The sequence below is a fragment of the Aegilops tauschii genome, chromosome 2, assembly GCF_002575655.3.
Source record: "Aegilops tauschii subsp. strangulata cultivar AL8/78 chromosome 2, Aet v6.0, whole genome shotgun sequence".
Taxonomy (NCBI): domain Eukaryota; kingdom Viridiplantae; phylum Streptophyta; class Magnoliopsida; order Poales; family Poaceae; genus Aegilops; species Aegilops tauschii.
In genome coordinates, this window is record NC_053036.3 from 359,234,930 (window position 1) to 359,253,938 (window position 19,009).

The window sequence follows — 19,009 nt, forward strand, 5'->3', positions numbered from 1 at the left end:
GTGTTAATCACATGGTGATGTGAACTAGATTATTGACTCTAGTAAACTCTTGGGTGTTAATCACATGGTGATGTGAACTAGATTATTGACTCTAGTAAACTCTTGGGTGTTAATCACATGGCGATGTGAACTAGATTATTGACTCTAGTGCAAGTGGGAGACTGTTGGAAATATGCCCTAGAGGCAATAATAAAATGGTTATAATTATATTTCCTTGTTCATGATAATTGTCTATTGTTCACGCTATAATTGTATTAACCGGAAACCGTAATACATGTGTGAATACATAGACCACAACATGTCCCTAGTGAGCCTCTAGTTGACTAGCTCGTTAATCAATAGATGGTTATGGTTTCCTGACCATGGACATTGGATGTCATTGATAACGGGATCACATCATTAGGAGAATGATGTGATGGACAAGACCCAATCCTAAGCATAGCACAAGATCGTGTAGTTCGTTTGCTAGAGCTTTTCTAATGTCAAGTATCATTTCCTTAGACCATCAGATTGTGCAACTCCCGGATACCATAGGAGTGCTTTGGATGTATCAAACGTCACAAGTAACTGGGTGGCTATAAAGGCGCACTACAGGTATCTCCGAAAGTGTCTGTTGGGTTGGCACGAATCGAGACTGGGATTTGTCACTCCGTATGACGGAGAGGTATCTCTGGGCCCACTCAATAATGCATCATCATAATGAGCTCAATGTGACTAAGGAGTTAGCTACAGGATCATGCGTTACGGAACGAGTAAAGAGACTTTCCGATAACGAGATTAAACGAGGTATGGGGATACCGACGATCGAATCTCGGGCAAGTAACATACCGATGGACAAAGGGAATTGTATACGGGATTGATTGAATCCCCGACATCGTGGTTCATCCGATGAGATCATCGTGGAACGTGTGGGAGCCAATATGGGTATCCAGATCCCGCTATTGGTTATTGGCCGGAGAGGTGTCTAGGTCATGTCTGCATGGTTCCCGAACCCGTAGGGTCTACACACTTAAGGTTCGGTGACGCTAGAGTTGTTATGGGAAATAGTATGTGGTTACCGAAGGTTGTTCGGAGTCCCGGATGAGATCCCGGACGTCACGAGTAGTTCCGGAATGGTCCGGAGGTGAAGATCGGTATATTGGACGAAGGGTATTGGAGTTCGGAAGTGTTCTGGGGATACCAGGCTATGGCCAGCATGTCCGAAAGGGGTTTCGGAGGCCCCGGCAAGCGTTGGGGGGCCTTATGGGCAAAGGGGAAGGGGCAAACCAGCCCACTAAGGGGCTGTTCGCCCGTCCCAACCCCTCTCACGTAACCAAGAGAGGTGGGGGCGCCTCCCCTAGGGCAGCCGCCCCTCCTGGCTTGGGGGGCAAGTGTCCTAGGGGTGGGGGCGCCCAAAACCCATCTAGGGTTTCCCCATGGCCGCCGCCTCCCTCTCCCCTTCTCCTATAAATAGTGGGGGTGGGAGGGCTGCCAGACACCCTTCCCTGGCGCAGCCCCTTCCCCTCTCCAAGACCTCCTCTCCTCCGTAGTGCTTAGCGAAGCTCTGCCGGAGAACCACCAGCTCCATCGCCACCATGTCGTCATGCTGCTGGAGTTCTCCCTCAACTTCTCCTCTCCCCTTGCTGGATCAAGAAGGAGGAGACGTCTCCGGGCTGTACGTGTGTTGAACGCGGAGGCGCTTTTCGCTCGGCGCTAGATCAGATCTTCCGCGATTTGAATCGCCGCGAGTACGACTCCATCAACCGTGTTCTTTGTAACGCTTCCGCTTAGCGATCTTCAAGGGTATGAAGATGCACTCCCTCTCTCTCCTTGCTAGCATCTCCTAGATTGATCTTGGTGACACGTAGGAAATTTTGGAATTATTACTACGTTCCCCAACAGAGAGGAGCGGAAGGCTCAAACGCTGTGACAGTAAGACTAATATGGTAGTTGAAAAATATTCTCTGAGTTATAAACGATGCAGTAACTAGACAATAAGATTAGTATAGTAGCTGAAAACTATTCTCTGAGGTATAAACTGTGTAGTCATTAAACACCCATTGTGTTAGTATGAATTAGTCCTTAATAACTGAGGTAACCCCGTGATACTGTAAGGGCCTTGGCTAGATAATAGAACCATGTTGTGGCTGCATGTCAGCCATGGAGTTACTTGGACGCATCTCCTATAAACAACACGTTGACTGCATATATGTAACAATGCCTGCCAGAGCCATGTTGTATGCTAAAATAGAATCCCAACCGTAAGTATACGATTGCACATAAATCCTTAAGCCCTGGCCTATTTTCCCTATTATTATTTATTTCTTTAAACTATGCATATTCGGTCTGGGAAACTGGAACTATTGGTTAACAAGTGCTTGCAGAAATCACCTTATCTTTAGTAAAGTTTCCTGTGGGTTCGATAACCTAGGATCACCTCGAGGGAAAAATGGAAACTATCTACATCTGAAACCAGATCAAAGGTCATCAGTGTAGACAATCCAATTATCAATCGTGTGTCACTTAATGCAATACCTTTTTAATATACCTGAAGATGCAGAAGGATGTCGATTGTGTGTGTGTGTGGGGGGGGTGGAGTATTAGTTATAGATGCATGTTCGATAGTGGTCTATAGATACCACCTTCATGTTATCATCAGATTTATCATTTTACCATAAACACTACAAATTAATACGCACACTTATGCTTCTTATACTAGTGCAGAGACGTCCTATACAAATGGTTTTTACCCCATTTGCACGACAAGAGTTTTAAACTGCCTCCTTGCCTATGTATGCGATAGGGGGTCCTTCCCACAGACCCAGAAACCGCCGGTGCTAGGTCCTTCGGCCACACACGCGGGGCAAAAAGAGCTCGTGTGTGATAGGGTGATCCATCGGAGATAATTATACAGGCCCAATCATTTGCGTTCGTATGTACATTCCACAAAGTGAATCCTAGACAAACGTTTCTGTTCGTATGTACATCCCACACAGTGAATCCAAGACAAATGTTTTTGTTCCTATGTATATCACACACAATTTTTAATGTGAAAATGTTTGTGCAAGGTGGCCTAACGCAAACATTTGTCGGGCGGAAGTCATGTGTGATTGTTCATTGATCCAACATGCCTACTTTCTAGAACTTGTGTGGGTTGTTTGAGTTCATCGCCCACGGTGTTGTGTGAGAAACCATCTTCAATGGGAAAACCCAATAAACAGGCTAATTACTATTGATAATCCATTTAGTAATCAAATTGACATTTCATATCAAACACACCATATATTTCATATGCGTATTACATCAACCAGGATTCATAATTGAATTACATCAGAGTACAACATCAGATATGCTTCAGCACTCAGTTACACCATATAGGCATATAGCTAGCTACGCCATTACACAACAGCACCAAGTTTCACATGCAACATCTAAAACCGTTGGAAAGTAGCATTGTACATGGCAAATAGACACATGAATCTCATCTAGGAAACTACTAAAGCGGAATGTAAATATTGAGCCTTCAGTGATGTTGAATGTCCTTGCAACTTTAGGCCAGTGGCTAGGGATAATTGCCCGCTCAACCTTCCTCCTCTTGAGCAAGACTTCAATATTTTACCGTGGGTGTTGAATGAATACCTTCCTCGCCTCTCGACCATGTAGGTGGTTTGAGAGGTAATCATCGGTGAACTGCTTTGGAAAGGACTGAAAACAAAGATCTGCATAAATATCTGTTCTAAATTTTGAAATGGCGCAAAGGAAAAAAACAAGGGTAAAAGAGTTAGTACCATCCTATAATTGACTGATGTCTTCTTCATTTTGAAAAAAAAGATCTTGCTGTTGCTCGTCGCTAGTTTCTTCATCCTAACAATCTTTCTGAGTTTCTTGACTTGACTGATATTCATGGACATCTCATTTCCCCATATGTAAAATGGGTTGGATAGTGGGTCTAAACCTCTGATAGCAGGGCCTACATGTGCAAGACCAAATTGTTAAAAACCTAAATATTAGAATGATTCCTGCACTTGCACAATAATGTGCAATTAGCCACAGGACCATGCATGTGCAAACCTCGATGGTAAACCTCAATGCCTCCCAGTGTTTCCCTGCAACACATATAAGACACATATTGATCATGTTAAGTGAGAGTTTGCATACTATCAGTAGGATATGTTAATAAAAAATAAACAAATTGCAGATCCAACAGATTAATGTGAGATGCATGGAAAAGCCAATTAACCAAACCAAGCATGATAAACAACTTGGAAATGTAGCAACTGTATGTGTTTCTCATGTAATTAGTACAGCCAAATTCGATTTATTTATCACATCCACAACAATACAAAATTGTACCCACAACAAATGAACATCACATTGCAGAATTGAACCAAACAGATAACTGGACAACACAACAAATGAACCAAACAATTAACTGAGCACCACATTGCATAATAGAACATATACTAGAAGATCAGATAGTTAACCAAACCAAGCATGCTTAAGAACTAGTAGGAAACATAGCAATTGTTGAACCAAACTGTTAACTAAACATCACATTTCTGAAGATCAGACTGTATATTAACATTATAGAGAAGAATTCACTAGAAGGCGCCAGCAGTGGCCTCGAGAAAATACCACGAACTGTCGTTTAAAGCAGCCAACCATGTGGCGGCGTCCATGCTCGAGCCAGTGATGGTGGCCTCGATGGCGAGGTGCTCCTCCAAGATCTGGCGGTCAGCATGCATGGCAGGCTTCGTGACCTCATCCGTGCATGTGGCCGCGATTTGCTTCTCCGCTGCCAGATGCTCCTTGAGCTCCTGGCTAAACTGTGTGCAAAATGGCTATGGGCGGTGCTCATTTGGAGGACGGGGCAGTGATTTGGATGGAAGATGTCGCACCGGCGATCAGGGCATGTGGGATGGAGGAAGAGGAGGATGGGGGTGGGATGTGGATTACCTGACTATGTCGCCAGTGAGGAGGCGGCGCTATAGGCAAGCAGTGAAGGTTTGAACATGGAAAAGAAGGAGGAAACAGTGCAAATGTGGCTTTTTGTCGGGGGAGGGGGCGGGGAGCTAGATATTTCTACGGTTGCCGAATTTTTCGCTCGGTGCAGCCAAAAACTGGTGCGCAAGTGTGGTTGACACGCTGGCGGTGGACTGTAGCCGACGAAGCTTCTGGCATAAGCCATGCATGAGGGTTGTCGGGGGATTGATCCTAAGCTACGGGAAATCCTCCAAAATCCTAGTTCAAACTCTAGGGACTTGGCTCATGACTACGAGGCTACGGGCTAGGCGCGAGGCACGATAGAGACACAGCGAGCTACCCAGGTTCGGGCCACCGTGCGGTGTAAAAACCTACTCCTGCTTGGTGGAATTGCTTGTGGACAGTGCTCTTGGAGCTACAAGGTGAGCGGGAGCTCTTGGGGGTCAGCAATGGCGCAGAATGGACCGATCCCTTGCTACGGTGGCAACACTGCCCCTTATATAGGCACCCGGTCCTCTTCCCCGAAAACAATTCGCGGGAAGGGCTACCACATGGCGGCAATTTGAAAGGGGACAAGCGTCGGTGCTTATCCTGACAAAAGGCGGTCTTCAGTTGCTAAAGTTGTTATCCGTGATGTGCAGGGGGCTCCACGATGACCTCCGTCATGCCGCGTTGTCGTCCTGGTCTTCTTTCACCAAAGAGGAAGGCTTTGGGACTTGCTTTGGGGGCAGACAGGCACAATTGTTCCCTTATCACCAAAGGGTAAACTGCCCCAGCCGCACAGGCTGGCACAACCTTGTTGCCGTCACCTGCCGTGACGACATCACCCATGTGATGGGCACATGACCCATGCCGTGCGGGCTCCTCGGGAGGCCTCGCGAGATGGCACCTCATGAGTGGGGGGCAACATGAGGGTTGACATGGGTGTGCTCTTCTTGTTCAGCGACCAGTACTGCACTGACCGTCTGGGGGTGGCCGCCAAGTACATGAGCAGAGGCTGGGAAGGCAGGGCGACCATGACGGGAGGGCTTGTGAGGTACTTTTTGAGGCCCTCGAAGTCCGCGTCAGCCTCAGGAGTCCACTTGAAGGGGCCCGATCTCTTCATGAGCTTGAAAAAGGGCAGGGCCTTCTCGCTGAACTTGGAGATGAAACGCCCGAGCGAGGCCATGCATCCCGCTAGGAGCTGCATTTCCTTGAGGTTTCCGGGAGGGCCCATCTCCTCAATGGCCTTGATCTTCTCAGGGTTAGCCTCGATGTTGCGGTGGGAGACCAGGAAGCCAAGTAGCTTCCCTGAAGGGGCTCGACGCACTTGGCGGGGTTGAGCTTGCGTAGGTTGGTGAATGTTTCTTCGAGGTCTGTGATGAGTGAGATCGCCTCACGAGTCTTGACGACGATCTCATCGTCGTAGGCTTCTACATTTCTTCCCATCTCGTGCCCCAGGCCGATGCACATTAGCCTCGTGAAGGTGGTTCCCGCGCTCTTTAGGTCGAAGGGCATGCATATGTAGTAGTATACTCCACAAGGGGTGATGAAGGCGGTCTTGTCCTCATCCCCTCCTGCCATCTTCATCTAGTGATAGCCTGAGAAGGCGCCCAGGAACCACAGCAACTCGCACCCAGCGGTGGAGTCCATGATCCGGTCGATTCATGGGAGGGGAAAGGGGTCCTTGGGGCAGGCTTTGTTGAGGTTGGTGAAGTCAACGCACATGCGCTTGTTGCCATTTGGCTTGGGGATGACAATAGGGTTGGCGATCCACTCGGGATGGAGCACCTCGCAGATGATCCCTGCCTCCTGAAGTTGCTCGACCTCCTGAATGATGAACTCTTGCTTCTCGGGCGCCTAGCGCTGTACCTTTTTATTCATGGGTCGTGCATTGGGGCACACGGCTATGTGGTGCTCGATCACCTCCCTCGGTACACTGGACATGTCTGATGTTGTCCGGAGGAAGGTGACGAGCTTGCTTTCCTATTTGGGGGATAGGCCAGCGCCGACGGGGAGTGAGAGCCATGAACCACTGTGTCCCGCGACACCTTCTTCGTCTCCACAGGGATCTGTGAGAACTGTGGCTTTTCTTCGTGGCGGCGGGCTCGGCAGGCCCTACCTTGTCTTCGTCTGCGGTGTACGCGGTGTCGGCAGCCTTGTAGGCATGCTTGAGGGTGCGCATCGCGTCCTTCTCGTCACAGCGGATGGTGATGGTCCCGTTGCAGCCCGGTAGCTTGATGGTGTCACTACTGCAGGATGCTGCTAACGCAACACTACGATCAGAGACCCTTCGATGAAACTGTGTGCGATGCCATAATCGCAAACGGTGGTGTAAAAAACCGTCAAAAAAGGTGCAAAACATTTGCGATGGAGGACGCATCAAACATGGTTCAGATTTTAGTTGCGTGCGTGATTTAGGGCATACGGTTCAGTTAATTAACCGTTTTCGATGAGGAGGAACAAAAGAAACGGCCAGTGATACATCTCCAACGTATCTATAATTTTTGATTGTTCCATGCTATTATATATTCTGTTTTGGATGTTTTATATGCATTTATATACACTTTTATATTATTTTTTTGGGACTAACCTATTAACCTAGAGCCCAGTGCCAGTTTCTGTTTTTTCCTTGTTTTTGAGTATCGCAGAAAAGGAAAACCAAATGGAGTCCAATTGACCTGAAACTTCACGGAACTTATTTTTGGACCAGAAGAAGGCCATGGAGCAAAAGAGATGGGCCAGAAGAGTCCCGGGCTGCCCACGAGGGTAGGGGGCGCGCCCACCCCCCTGGGCGCGCCTCCCTACCTCGTGGACAGCCCGGAGAGCCCCTGACTTGTTCTCGACGCCAAAACCTCTTATATATACAGAAACCTCCAGAACATAACCTAGATCAGGAGCTCCGCTGCCGCAAACCTCTGCACTTGGAGGCCCAACAACGTCTACAAGAAGGTTGTGTAGTAGACATCAGGCAGCCAGATGAAGGTGTGTGTGATGTACAGCATACAGTTCACTCGGATGAACTGTTTGTGATTAGGCAACACAAAAGAAACGGTCAGCCAGATGAAGGTGTGTGCGATATACGGCATGCGCACTCGGGCGAACTGTTTGCGTTGACACAAGAGAACAGAAACGGTTCAACTTAACAAGACATCGGTGTTGTGCGATGGGATTGCATACAGAACAACAACATATATATATATACACACACACACACACACACTTATAAGGACATGCTTGCATAACCAAATTAAACATCCACTTACATAGGTGGCTACTACAACCATGGCATTTGCACACACCAAAGTAAACTATTACATGCATAATTACATAGGTGGCTACTACAGACATGACATTTCCTCACACACCAATAAAGTAAATTATATATTACATGCATGATTAACTAGTATAAACGATCATCTGATCATCATCTACTTCTTGTGACACTTGCTCTGCTTGTGGCTCGATCCGGGCTCGTCGATTTGGGTAACGAGGCACTTCCTCATGTCAACGATCCGCCTGTGCATCTTGTAGCATGTGTACATGCTCTTGGCCGCAAACCTGAGGTGAGCATCATCCAGTTGCCGCATCCAGGCCCCGTGCCAGGATACGGGACTTGTTCTTTGGGCATCCTGCTTCATCTTTTCGTAGTAGGGGTCAATGATGTCCGAGGCGAGTTCGACCAGGGAGTCCTGCTTCATGCTGCCCCAGACCCTGTAGTGGTCACGGATTTCGACAAGGTTCTTGCAGGCCAAGCCCGTAACACTGAGCGCTTTTGCATCGTCTTTGGTATCCACCGTGGTGAACTTGTAGTCGGTGCTGTTGACAAACCTGTTGAAACGGTCGCAAGGCTCTGTGGCCATGCAATAGTGGTAGATGAGGACATGATGGCGCACGCACAACTGGGCGACGGCAACCTTCTGATCTATGCCGGGACGATCGGCGGTGTACTGGAGGTCGATGCCGACCACCTTGTACTTGTCTTCAGCAAGCAACTGCTCAACGCTGTTGATGTAGTCGTCCACCATGGCCTGGTCGATGCTGTACACCACCGAGAGATCCATCTCCCTCGTGTGGGTCTCCACTCTATGCTCGCCGAACTCCATTGGAGCGCTGCCGGACATCCCCTATCTATGTGTCATCGTGGGTGTGCTTGTTGTGTTGTGGGGCGTGATCGAAAGGTTGAAGATACTAAGGTTATAATGGCCGTGGGAATTAAAGGGTAAGCCGAACGGCCAGCAATATCGGCAGGCCCTGATGGCAGTTCTAATTTGCAGCGCGTAACTCCAGCGTGCCGCATGTAACTGCATCGCGTGGCAACGCGCGTGGCGCAACCACATGCATACGGGGCCCCCAACGTGATCGTGCGCACGCCCAACCGTTGGCAGAGCACGCACGGAGGGACGCAAGCAGAGCGCTCCGCGGCTGCCTCAACGGCGAGCAACCATATATATATGCATATAGCAGTTGAACACGCAAGGAAAAGCTGTCCACAAGCCGAGCGCGCCGACGGACGCGAGCAGAGCGTGCCGCGGCGCCTAACGGCGAGCACAGCGTGTTGTGGCACCTAACGGCGGGATAGACCTTCATTCAAGCCAATCAAAATAAGAATGGAACGGACATGTCTGTATTGAGCAAAGGGTCGCACATGTCTGTATTGACTCGAACGAGAATGCAATAGCAAAATAAGAATTAAGGCCACGATGATGCGATCGTAGTGGTGGTTACAGGAGGCAAGTAGAAAGATGCATCCATCAACGTACGACCTCCTCCTCCTCAACTCAGTGCACCGGCCGGGCCACCGACCAGCGGCTAAGGAGTGGCGGCTTGTGTGGCGAGGTCAAGGTGCTTCTCAACTAAGGCATCCAAGGCTTCCAGCTGGCTGAAGAAGGCCAACGTCGTAGCGTCCTCACTAGCCTTGTAGATACCTATGTACACGATTCGTTCGTACACATGGATGTGTAGTTCGACGGTTTCTTGCAGGGTGAGGCGCTTCATGGCGAGCGCGACCTTCAGGTGGACATTCTTCGTGGCGTCGGCGGCCAGTCGCAGGGCCACCAGTGCTTCAAAGAGGTTCCGACCATGGAGGCCGATTAGGGTGGCAGGCAATGAGGAGCCCGGGCGCGCGAGCTGGAGGAGTACGGCGATGTCGTCCGCGAGCTTCTTGACGACGGTGAACCTGTTGGTGCTCCGAACGATCATCTGGTCCAACTGAGAGTCGTAGCTGGCGTCGACGGCGGCCATCCACCAGCCGGTCGCCAACACCGTATGGAGACGATCCATGGTGCCATGCCGAAGGCCGACGTCGTGGACCATCTAGCACAGCCGCTGGCTGCTCGCGCGCATCGCCGCCATGGGTCTGGAGTGGGCACTTTTGCGCTTATTAGTGTAGGTGTTTAGGCAAATGATTAGGTGCGTACGATGTGGTAGATGCATTGGAATGGAGGGGCGCCTATATATGAGTGCAAACTGCGTTGCATTCACATCGTGCTGCCTCTTTCCCCCGTCCTCCCATTACTTCCCCCATGCATTCACATGATGCTAATTGAAGGAGGATGCATCATTGGCCGTTCAACATTTCAGGAACCGCCACCCTCTCCCTTGTCTGCATTAAAGCCGTATCGGGAAATGCACCGCCCGTTGTCGAATAGTACTGCGCCGCCCCACAAGTGATTTACACGGGTCATCCAAAAGAACCGTTTGTGTTCAAGAGATGCAGAAATCCTGCTCTCACTTTCGGGACCTAAGCATGCACCCAAGGACCAGATATTTGATTTATCAACCAATTTATATGCACCGGAGCATGTGCATGTAGTTCAAATTTGAATTATGCACATAAATGCATTGAAAACTCACTTAATGCATAAAAATGACCAAACGAACCCCGAAAAATCACAAAAAATAACACAACACTGTTGTTGTTCTATGTTGACACAAGAAAAAAATTGAAAGCAATTAGAGGCAATGGATATCGTTTCATCCCCAAAGTTGGGGCGTTCCCTACTGAAACCATCATGCTTGTTGTGACAAGCTCTGGTTTTGTGAGAAGCATATACCCAAACCTGCCACAAATGCGACAAAAACTTTACCACGCCATGTTGATGCCGCTCCATGATAGCATGCACCTAAGGACAAAGATTTGATTTTTCAAGCAATTTATACGCACCGGAGCATGTGCATGTAGTTCAAATTTGAATTATGCACATAAATGCATTGAAAACTCACTTAATGCATAAAAATGTCCAAACGAACCCCAAAAAATCACAAAAATAACACAACACTCTTGTTGTTCTATGTTGACACGAAACTTTTTTGAAAGCAATTAGAGGCAATGGATATCGTTTTGTCCCCAAAGTTGGGGCGTTCCCTACCGAAACCACCATGCTTGTGGTGAGAAGCTCTGGTTTGTGAGAAGCATATACCCAAACCTGCCCCAAATGGGACAAAAACTTTACCACGCCATGTTGATGCCGCTCCATGATAGCATGCCAAGTTTCATGAATTTCAGACGAGTTTTGGATTTACTAGAATTTAAAAACCAGGTATCTCAATGTTTGCGGCCGAGTGACGGTGGCAGGGTGCTTGACATTCATTCCCATTTCTTGCATGGGACCTAAGCATGCACCCAAGGACAAAGATTTGATTTTTTAACCAATTTATATGCACGGGAGCATGTGCATGTAGTTCAAATTTGAATTATGCACATAAATGCATTGAAAACTCACTTAATGCATAAAAATGTCCAAACGAACCCCGAAAAATCACAAAAAATAACACAACACTCCTGTTGTTCTATGTTGACACGAGAAACAAATTGATAGCAATTAGAGGCAATGGATATCATTTCGTCCCTAAAGTTGGGGCGTTCCCTACCGAAACCATCATGCTTGTTGTGAGAAGCTCTGGTTTGTGAGAAGCATATACCCAAACCTGCCCCAAATGGGACAAAAACTTTACCACGCCATGTTGATGCCGCTCCATGATAGCATGCCAAGTTTCATGAATTTCAGACGAGTTTTGGATTTACTAGAATTTGAAAACCAGGTATCTCAATGTTTGCGGCCGAGTGACGGTGGCAGGGTGCTTGACATTCATTCCCATTTCTTGCATGGGACCTAAGCATGCACCCAAGGACAAAGATTTGATTTTTCAACCAATTTATATGCACGGGAACATGTGCATGTAGTTCAAATTTGAATTATGCACATAAATGCATTGAAAACTCACTTAATGCATAAAAATGTCCAAACGAACCCCGAAAAATCACAAAAAATAACACTACACTCCTGTTGTTCTATGTTGACATGAGAAAAATTTGAAAGCAATTAGAGGCAATGGATATCGTTTCGTCCCTAAAGTTGGGGCGTTTCCCACCGAAACCATCATGCTTGTGGTGAGAAGCTCTGGTTTGTGAGAAACATATACCCAAAACTTCCCCAAACGGGACAAGAACTTTACCACGCCATGTTAATGCCGCTCCATGATAGCATGCCAACTTTCATGAATTTCAGACGAGTTTTGGATTTAATAGAATTGAAAAACCAGGTATCTCAATGTTTGCGGCCGAGTGACGGTGGCAGGGTCCTTGACATTCATTCCCATTTCTTGCATGGGACCTAAGCATGCACCCAAGGACAAAGATTTGATTTTTCAACCAATTTATATGCACGGGAGCATGTGCATGTAGTTCAAATTTGAATTATGCACATAAATGCATTGAAAACTCACTTAATGCATAAAAATGTCCAAACGAACCCCGAAAATCACAAAAAATAACACAACACTCCTGTCGTTCTATGTTGACACGAAAAAAAAATTATAGCAATTAGAGGCAATGGATATCTTTTCGTCCCCAAAGTTGGGGCGTTCCCTACCGAAACCATCATCCTTGTTGTGAGAAGCTCTGGTTTGTGAGAAGCATATACCCAAACCTGCCCCAAATGGGAAAAAAACTTTACCACGCCATGTTGATGCCGCTCCATGATAGCATGCCAAGTTTCATGAATTTCAGACGAGTTTTGGATTTACTAGAATTTAAAAACCAGGTATCTCAATGTTTGCGGCCGAGTGACGGTGGCAGGGTGCTTGACATTCATTCACATTTCTTGCATGGGACCTAAGCATGAACCCAAGGACAAAGATTTGATTTTTCAACCAATTTATATGCACTGGAGCATGTGCATGTAGTTCAAATTTGAATTATGCATATAAATGCATTGAAAACCCACTTAATGCATAAAAATGTCCAAACGAACCCTGAATAATTCCAATTCTTTTATGATCACTGCAGATAAAAGGTCTAGCAATTCAAACACCGTCCATGGCCACTGTGACCCCATTATGTAATTCAAATCAAGACGGAAAATCAAGTAGATCCCACACAGTATATTATAACCAACCATGTGAGATGTAGCACAAAATATCTTTGGACTGTGTCTGAATAAGGGACCGTGTCTGATGACACTTTGCGCGCCAGTTTTTTGACTGAAGCGATTTGAAATTTTCGCCTTCCGCGAAAATATCTACCTCCCCGCCCCCTCCCCCTTTCCGCCTTCTTTTCCAAGTTGAAACCTTCACTCCTTGCTTGCAGCGTCGCCGCCTCCTCACCGGTGACCCTCCTTCATGCTGCTCGGCCTCGCCTATCTAGGCAGGTAATCCACACCCGGCCCCCATCCTCCTCCTCCTTCCACATCCCACATGCCCCGACCGCCGGCGCGAGCGCGACACCGTCCACCCAAATCACCGACCCCTCCACCAAATAAGCGCCGGCCTAAGCTATGGTGCACGCAGTATAGCCAGGACCTCAAGAAGCATTTGGCAGCGGAGAAGCAAATCGCGGCCGCACGCGCGGATGAGGTCGCGATGGCTGCCATTCGTGCTGACCCCCAGATCTTGGAGGAGCACCTCGCCGTCGAGACCACCGTTGACGCGTCGCGCGCCGACGTCGCGACGCGGTTGGCTGCTTTAAACGACAGTTCATGGCGTTTTCTTGAGGCCACCGTCGGTGCCTTCGACGAAGACCATGAGGTGCTTTCTCAGTGTGCACGTGCTTACCTCATCTCGAGAGCCAGCAGGTTGGTGCCCGGAGCGGCTCAGGCAACTCATCACTACAACGAGGGCACCCACGATGCGGAGGCCTCGCCCTCTTCCATGTCCAAGGAGCCAATCGTCATTGATATCTCTGACAATGAGGAGTAGCTTGTCTTATTAGCTCACTATAAGTACCCATGTTCAGTTTGCTAGCTACTACCTTTCCTTAACAAATTCTAGTGAATTGTGCTATCTACTTTCACCATGCAATCTTCTGCTATAGTGTATATGTTCTATATGTCTTGCAATGTGGTGTTCAATTAACTGCTTGGTTCAGTTCTGCAAATGAGATGTTCAATTCTTCAGGGTGCAATATTTCCAAGTTGTTAAGCATGCTTGGTTTGGTTAACTGTCTGATCTTCTATTAGGAGTATGTTATATTGTTCAATTGGTGTTTAGTTAACTGCTTGGTTCATTTGTTGTGGCTTGGTTCACTTGTTGTGGTGTTTAGTTAACTGCTTGGTTCAATTCTGCAATGCGATGTTCAATTGATGTGGCTGCATTCTCTTATTATATACCATGTGAGGAATAAATCAAATTTGGCTGTACTAAATACATGAGAAACAAATACAATTGCTATATTTCCAAGTTGTTAAGCATGCTTGGTTTGGTTAACTGTCTGATCTTCTATTAGCAGTATGTTATATTGTGCAATGTGGTGCTCAGTTAACATTTGGTTCATTTGTTGTGGTGTTTAGTTAACTGCTTGGTTCAATTCTGCAATGCGATGTTCAATTATTGTGGCTGCATTCTCTTATTGTATACTATGCGAGAAATAAATCAAATTTGGCTGCACTTAATACATGAGAAACATATACAAGTGCTATCTTTCCTAGTTCTTAATCATGCTTGGTTTGGATAAATGGGTTTTCCATGTGGCTTGAATTAATCTGATGAATCTGCAATGTGCTTATTTTTCATCAACATATTTTCTGATAGCATGCGAACCCTTACTTAACCTGATGACTAACTACCTTATATGTGTTGCAAGGAAACACTGGGAAGCACTGAGGTTTACAAGATGGTACTCTCAAACCACCTCTGTTGTCAGGAGGCGAGGAAAGTTTTCATACAACACCCGCGGTTCAGTATTGAAGTGTTCCTGAAGAGGTCGAAGGATGGACGGTCAATCATCCACAGGCACTGGCCTAAAGTTGCAACGACCTTCAACATGAATGAAGGCTCAATATTCGCCTTCCGCTTCAGCAGTTTTCCAGATGAGATGCATCTCTCTATGTACCGTCTATGATGCTAATTTCGAAAGGTTCTAAATGTTTCATGTGAAACTTGTTGCAGGTGCAGTTGTGTAATGGGGTAGCTGAGTGCTGAAGCTATATCATGTTGTACTCCAATGTATTTCAATTATGAAATCCTGCTTCCTTAATATGGAAATGGAATATATTATGTGCTTAATACGAATGTCAATTAGATTAGTAAATGGATTATTAATAATAGGCCAATTAGCCTGCTAATTGGCCAATTAGCTTGCTAATTGGGTTTTCTTATTGCAAACGGTTAATGAGAAAACACCATGGGCGATGACCTAAGGCAACGCACACAGTTTCTAGGAATAAACCGTGTTGGATCAATGAACAATCACACACGACATTCTCTTCAAAACTGTTTGTGTTACGCCACCTTGCGCAAACGTTTTCCTTGTAGTGACTGTGTGGGATGTATATACGAACGGAAACATTTAGTGGTGACTGACTGTGTGGGATGTAATTATGACCGGAAATGATTTTCCCTGTATAATTGTATTTTTAGCACTACTATACGTATTTCTGTATTTGAGTGCTCGCCGGTCGCACACGACCTCATTTTGCCGAGCGTGTTTGCCAGGAGGGCTTATGCCCAACGGTTTCTGGGTCGTGTGGGAAGGACCGCCCTATCGCCCACACTCACTTGGCGACGGTTCCAAATGTCGTCGCGGAAAGGGGTAAAAAACCGTTTGTTTAGTACCGACGTGCACCAGTGTGTTGTAGGCATGGTGGGTCACTGCCATGAACTTGGTGAGCGCAGGGTAGCCCAAGATGGCGTTGTAGGGCAGGCCAACTTGCACCACGTCGAAGTCGATGAGCTCAGTGTGGTAGTTCTTGCAGGAGCCGAAGGTGACAGGAAGGCGCACTTGCCCCAGGGGCACCGTGGAGCCGTTAGCCACGCTCGAGAAGGGCCTTGTGGGCATCAAGCGCTCGTAGGGCACCTGAAGCTACTCGAAGGTTTCCCCAAAGATCACATTGAGGCCCGCGCCGTCGTCGATGAGCGTCTCGGTGATGACCACATTGTTGATGGTGGGTGTGCACAACAAGGGGATGGTTCCCACCGACTTTGTAGACATAGGGTGGTTGGGGTAGTCGAAGGCGATTGGGTATTGCGACCACTTGAGGGGTCTGGAGTCTGCAGGCTCCGGGAGGGCTGCATTCACCTCGTGAGAGAATTGCTTGATGTGACGGTTGGATGGGGGATCTTGAGCCCCTCCAAGGATGCAGACCACTGCGAGAGGCTCCTGATAGCCCCCGGCATCCTCCTCAAGCAGGTTGTCATTGTTCCTATTGGGGCGCGGCGGGGCAGCATTGGCCTGCTGAGGCTAGTTCTGCCAACCCTACCGGAAGTTGTTGTTGCCGTTGTTGTCGCCGCGGTCCTTCCAGCGGTTGCGGTTGCCGCCACAGCCTGAGCCACGCTCATTGTGGTCGCCACGCTTCTCCTGCCGCTCGTCACAAAGCAGGTTGAGCTCATGGCAGTCTTCGGTAGTCTGAGGGTGCATGTTGTGGTAAGCACAGAAGGGGTGCCCCTCCTTCTTGGCCTCATCGCATTCATGACCGCCCTTTCGCTCAGGCTCAGCTGCAAGCACGGCGGGGGCCTTGCGCTTGGTGTCCCTAGCCTTAGGCTTAGCGACGTCGAGCTTGCTGTCAGGGTAGTTGTGAACGAAGAGACGTCCTTCCTCGGCCTTGGCGCACTTGTCAGCGAGGTCGAACAACTCAATCATGGAGTCAAGCTCGTTGTTGATGGCGAGCTTCTTGTGCATCCGGACGTCCGTGACACCTGAGGAAACGCGGCAATGGCCGCGGCATCGGAGGCGCGCGGGATCTTGTTGTGCACTTGGCTGAAGTGCTAGATGCACTTGCGGTGGGTCTCGTCAGGGCGCTGGCGAACGACACGTAGAGCGCTAAGCGTGAGGGGGCAGTCGGACGTGCCCTTGAAGTTGGAGATGAACTACCAACACAGTTCTGCCCACGAGGAGATGGAGGCATCGGGGAGGTTCATCAGCCACGAGCGCACGACGTCCTTGAGGGCCATGGGGACCAGTTTGTCATGACCCAGTTGTCACCTTCCGCGGCTTGGATGCTCACGGTGTAGAGTTGCAGGAACTCCAAGGGTTTGGTGTTGCAGTCATAGCGGGGCGACAACTCTAGCTTGAACTTCATGGGCCACATCATGTGGCGCGGCTCACGAGTAAGGGCGAGGCAGCCCCTGCTGTGGAGATGACGCCACCGGCGAGGGTGGTGCGATTCTGGTGACCGGCCATAGCAACGTCCTGGTTGGTGTGGTTCTGGTGGTCACGCTACTTCTCAATGAGGACGTGCGCATCGGGTGGTGCGCGCCGGATGATCTGGCAGCTGGGGCCGCCGTCGTGTGACGGGGACGAGTCATGGGAAGGCTCCAGAGCGTGCGCATCGCGGCGGCGCGCCGCACCGTCATTGCCCGGGGGAGGCGGAGGAGGCGCGTCATGCCCCGTCCGCGCGCCATGCGATGGCAAAGGGGACAAGGGGCATGAAGGTGCTGGAGCGTCCCCGACGACGTTGATGAGCTCGGTGATGCGAGTGAACCAGGCGTCCTACCCATCCTCAGTGGGCGGTAGTGCAATAGGTCCTGCGCCATGAGCAGCGCTGCCTGTGGAGCCGGCAGGTCACGGCGGGCGAGCAAAGTTGCCGTGGCAGTGTGGGCCAGTAGCTGTTGCTAGTGCTGGTGGCTTCAAACCGATGGGTAGTCAAAGAAGGCCTCCAATTCCGGCTCCGCGCCCTCGGTGGCCGCGTGAGCTCAGCGGCGGCGGTTTGTCGATGATGGGCTCCGTCTAGACCCGGTTGGCCCAGTGCAGGGCGCGTGCATGTCGAGCGTCAGCCATGGCGGTGTTGAAGCTCGAGACGCAAGGACCAAGCCCCTGACCTGATGCACCAAATGTCGGGGGATTGATTCTGAGCTACAAAAAATCCTCCAAAACCATGTTTCGAACTCTGGGGACTTGACTCATAATTACGAGGCTATGGGCTAGGCCCGGGGCACGATGTAGACACATCGAGCAACCTAGGTTCAGGCAACTGTGCAGTGTAAAAGCCTACTCCTGCTTGGTAGAATTGCTTGTGGGCAGTGCTCTTGGAGCTACAAGGTGAGAAGGAGCCCTTGCGGGTCAGCAATGGCGCAAAATGGACCAATCCCTTGCTATGGTGCAACACTGCCCCTTATATTGGCATCCCAGTTCCTCAAGAACAATTGGCTGGAAGGGCTACCACATGGCGGCAATTTGAAAGGGGACAGGCGCCGGTGCTTATCCTAACAAAAGGCGGTCTTCGCCTTATAAATTTGTTATCCGTGACGCGCAAGGGGCTCCATGATGACCTCCTGCCGCGTCGCCGTCCTGGTCTTCTTTCACCAAAGCGGAAGACTTTGGGACTTTCTTTGGGGGCAGGAAGATGCAGCTGCTGCCTTATCACCAAAGGGGAAACTGCCCCGGCCGCACAGGCTGGCACGACCCTGCTGCCATCACCAGCCGTGGTGACGTAACCCACGTGATGGGCACATGACCCTGATATGTCTACAATGTATCCTAATTTTTTATTGTTCCATGCTGTTGACACCAGATTTTGGCATGGTCAAAAACGTAATTAAGAAGGCCTCAAATGGAAAAGTGATCAAAGTGAGAAAGTTCCATATCGTCAAAAGGACAAACTTTGATATATGGGCCATAGCTATCCGATCTCAT

The 19,009-nt window shown here is 48.8% G+C and overlaps 1 protein-coding gene across 1 annotated transcript; it reads right to left on the bottom strand.

The window, feature by feature from the left end:
* Positions 1-6,606: 6,606 nt before the first annotated feature.
* Positions 6,607-16,216, bottom strand: LOC141041025 (uncharacterized). The gene is made up of 3 exons (XM_073507137.1): positions 15,994-16,216; positions 7,064-7,203; positions 6,607-6,801 (listed from the first exon to the last, which is right to left on the bottom strand). The coding sequence occupies exons 1-3, from the start codon at positions 16,214-16,216 to the stop codon at positions 6,607-6,609; spliced, it is 558 nt and encodes a 185-aa protein (XP_073363238.1).
* Between the last annotated feature and the right edge of the window lie 2,793 nt (positions 16,217-19,009).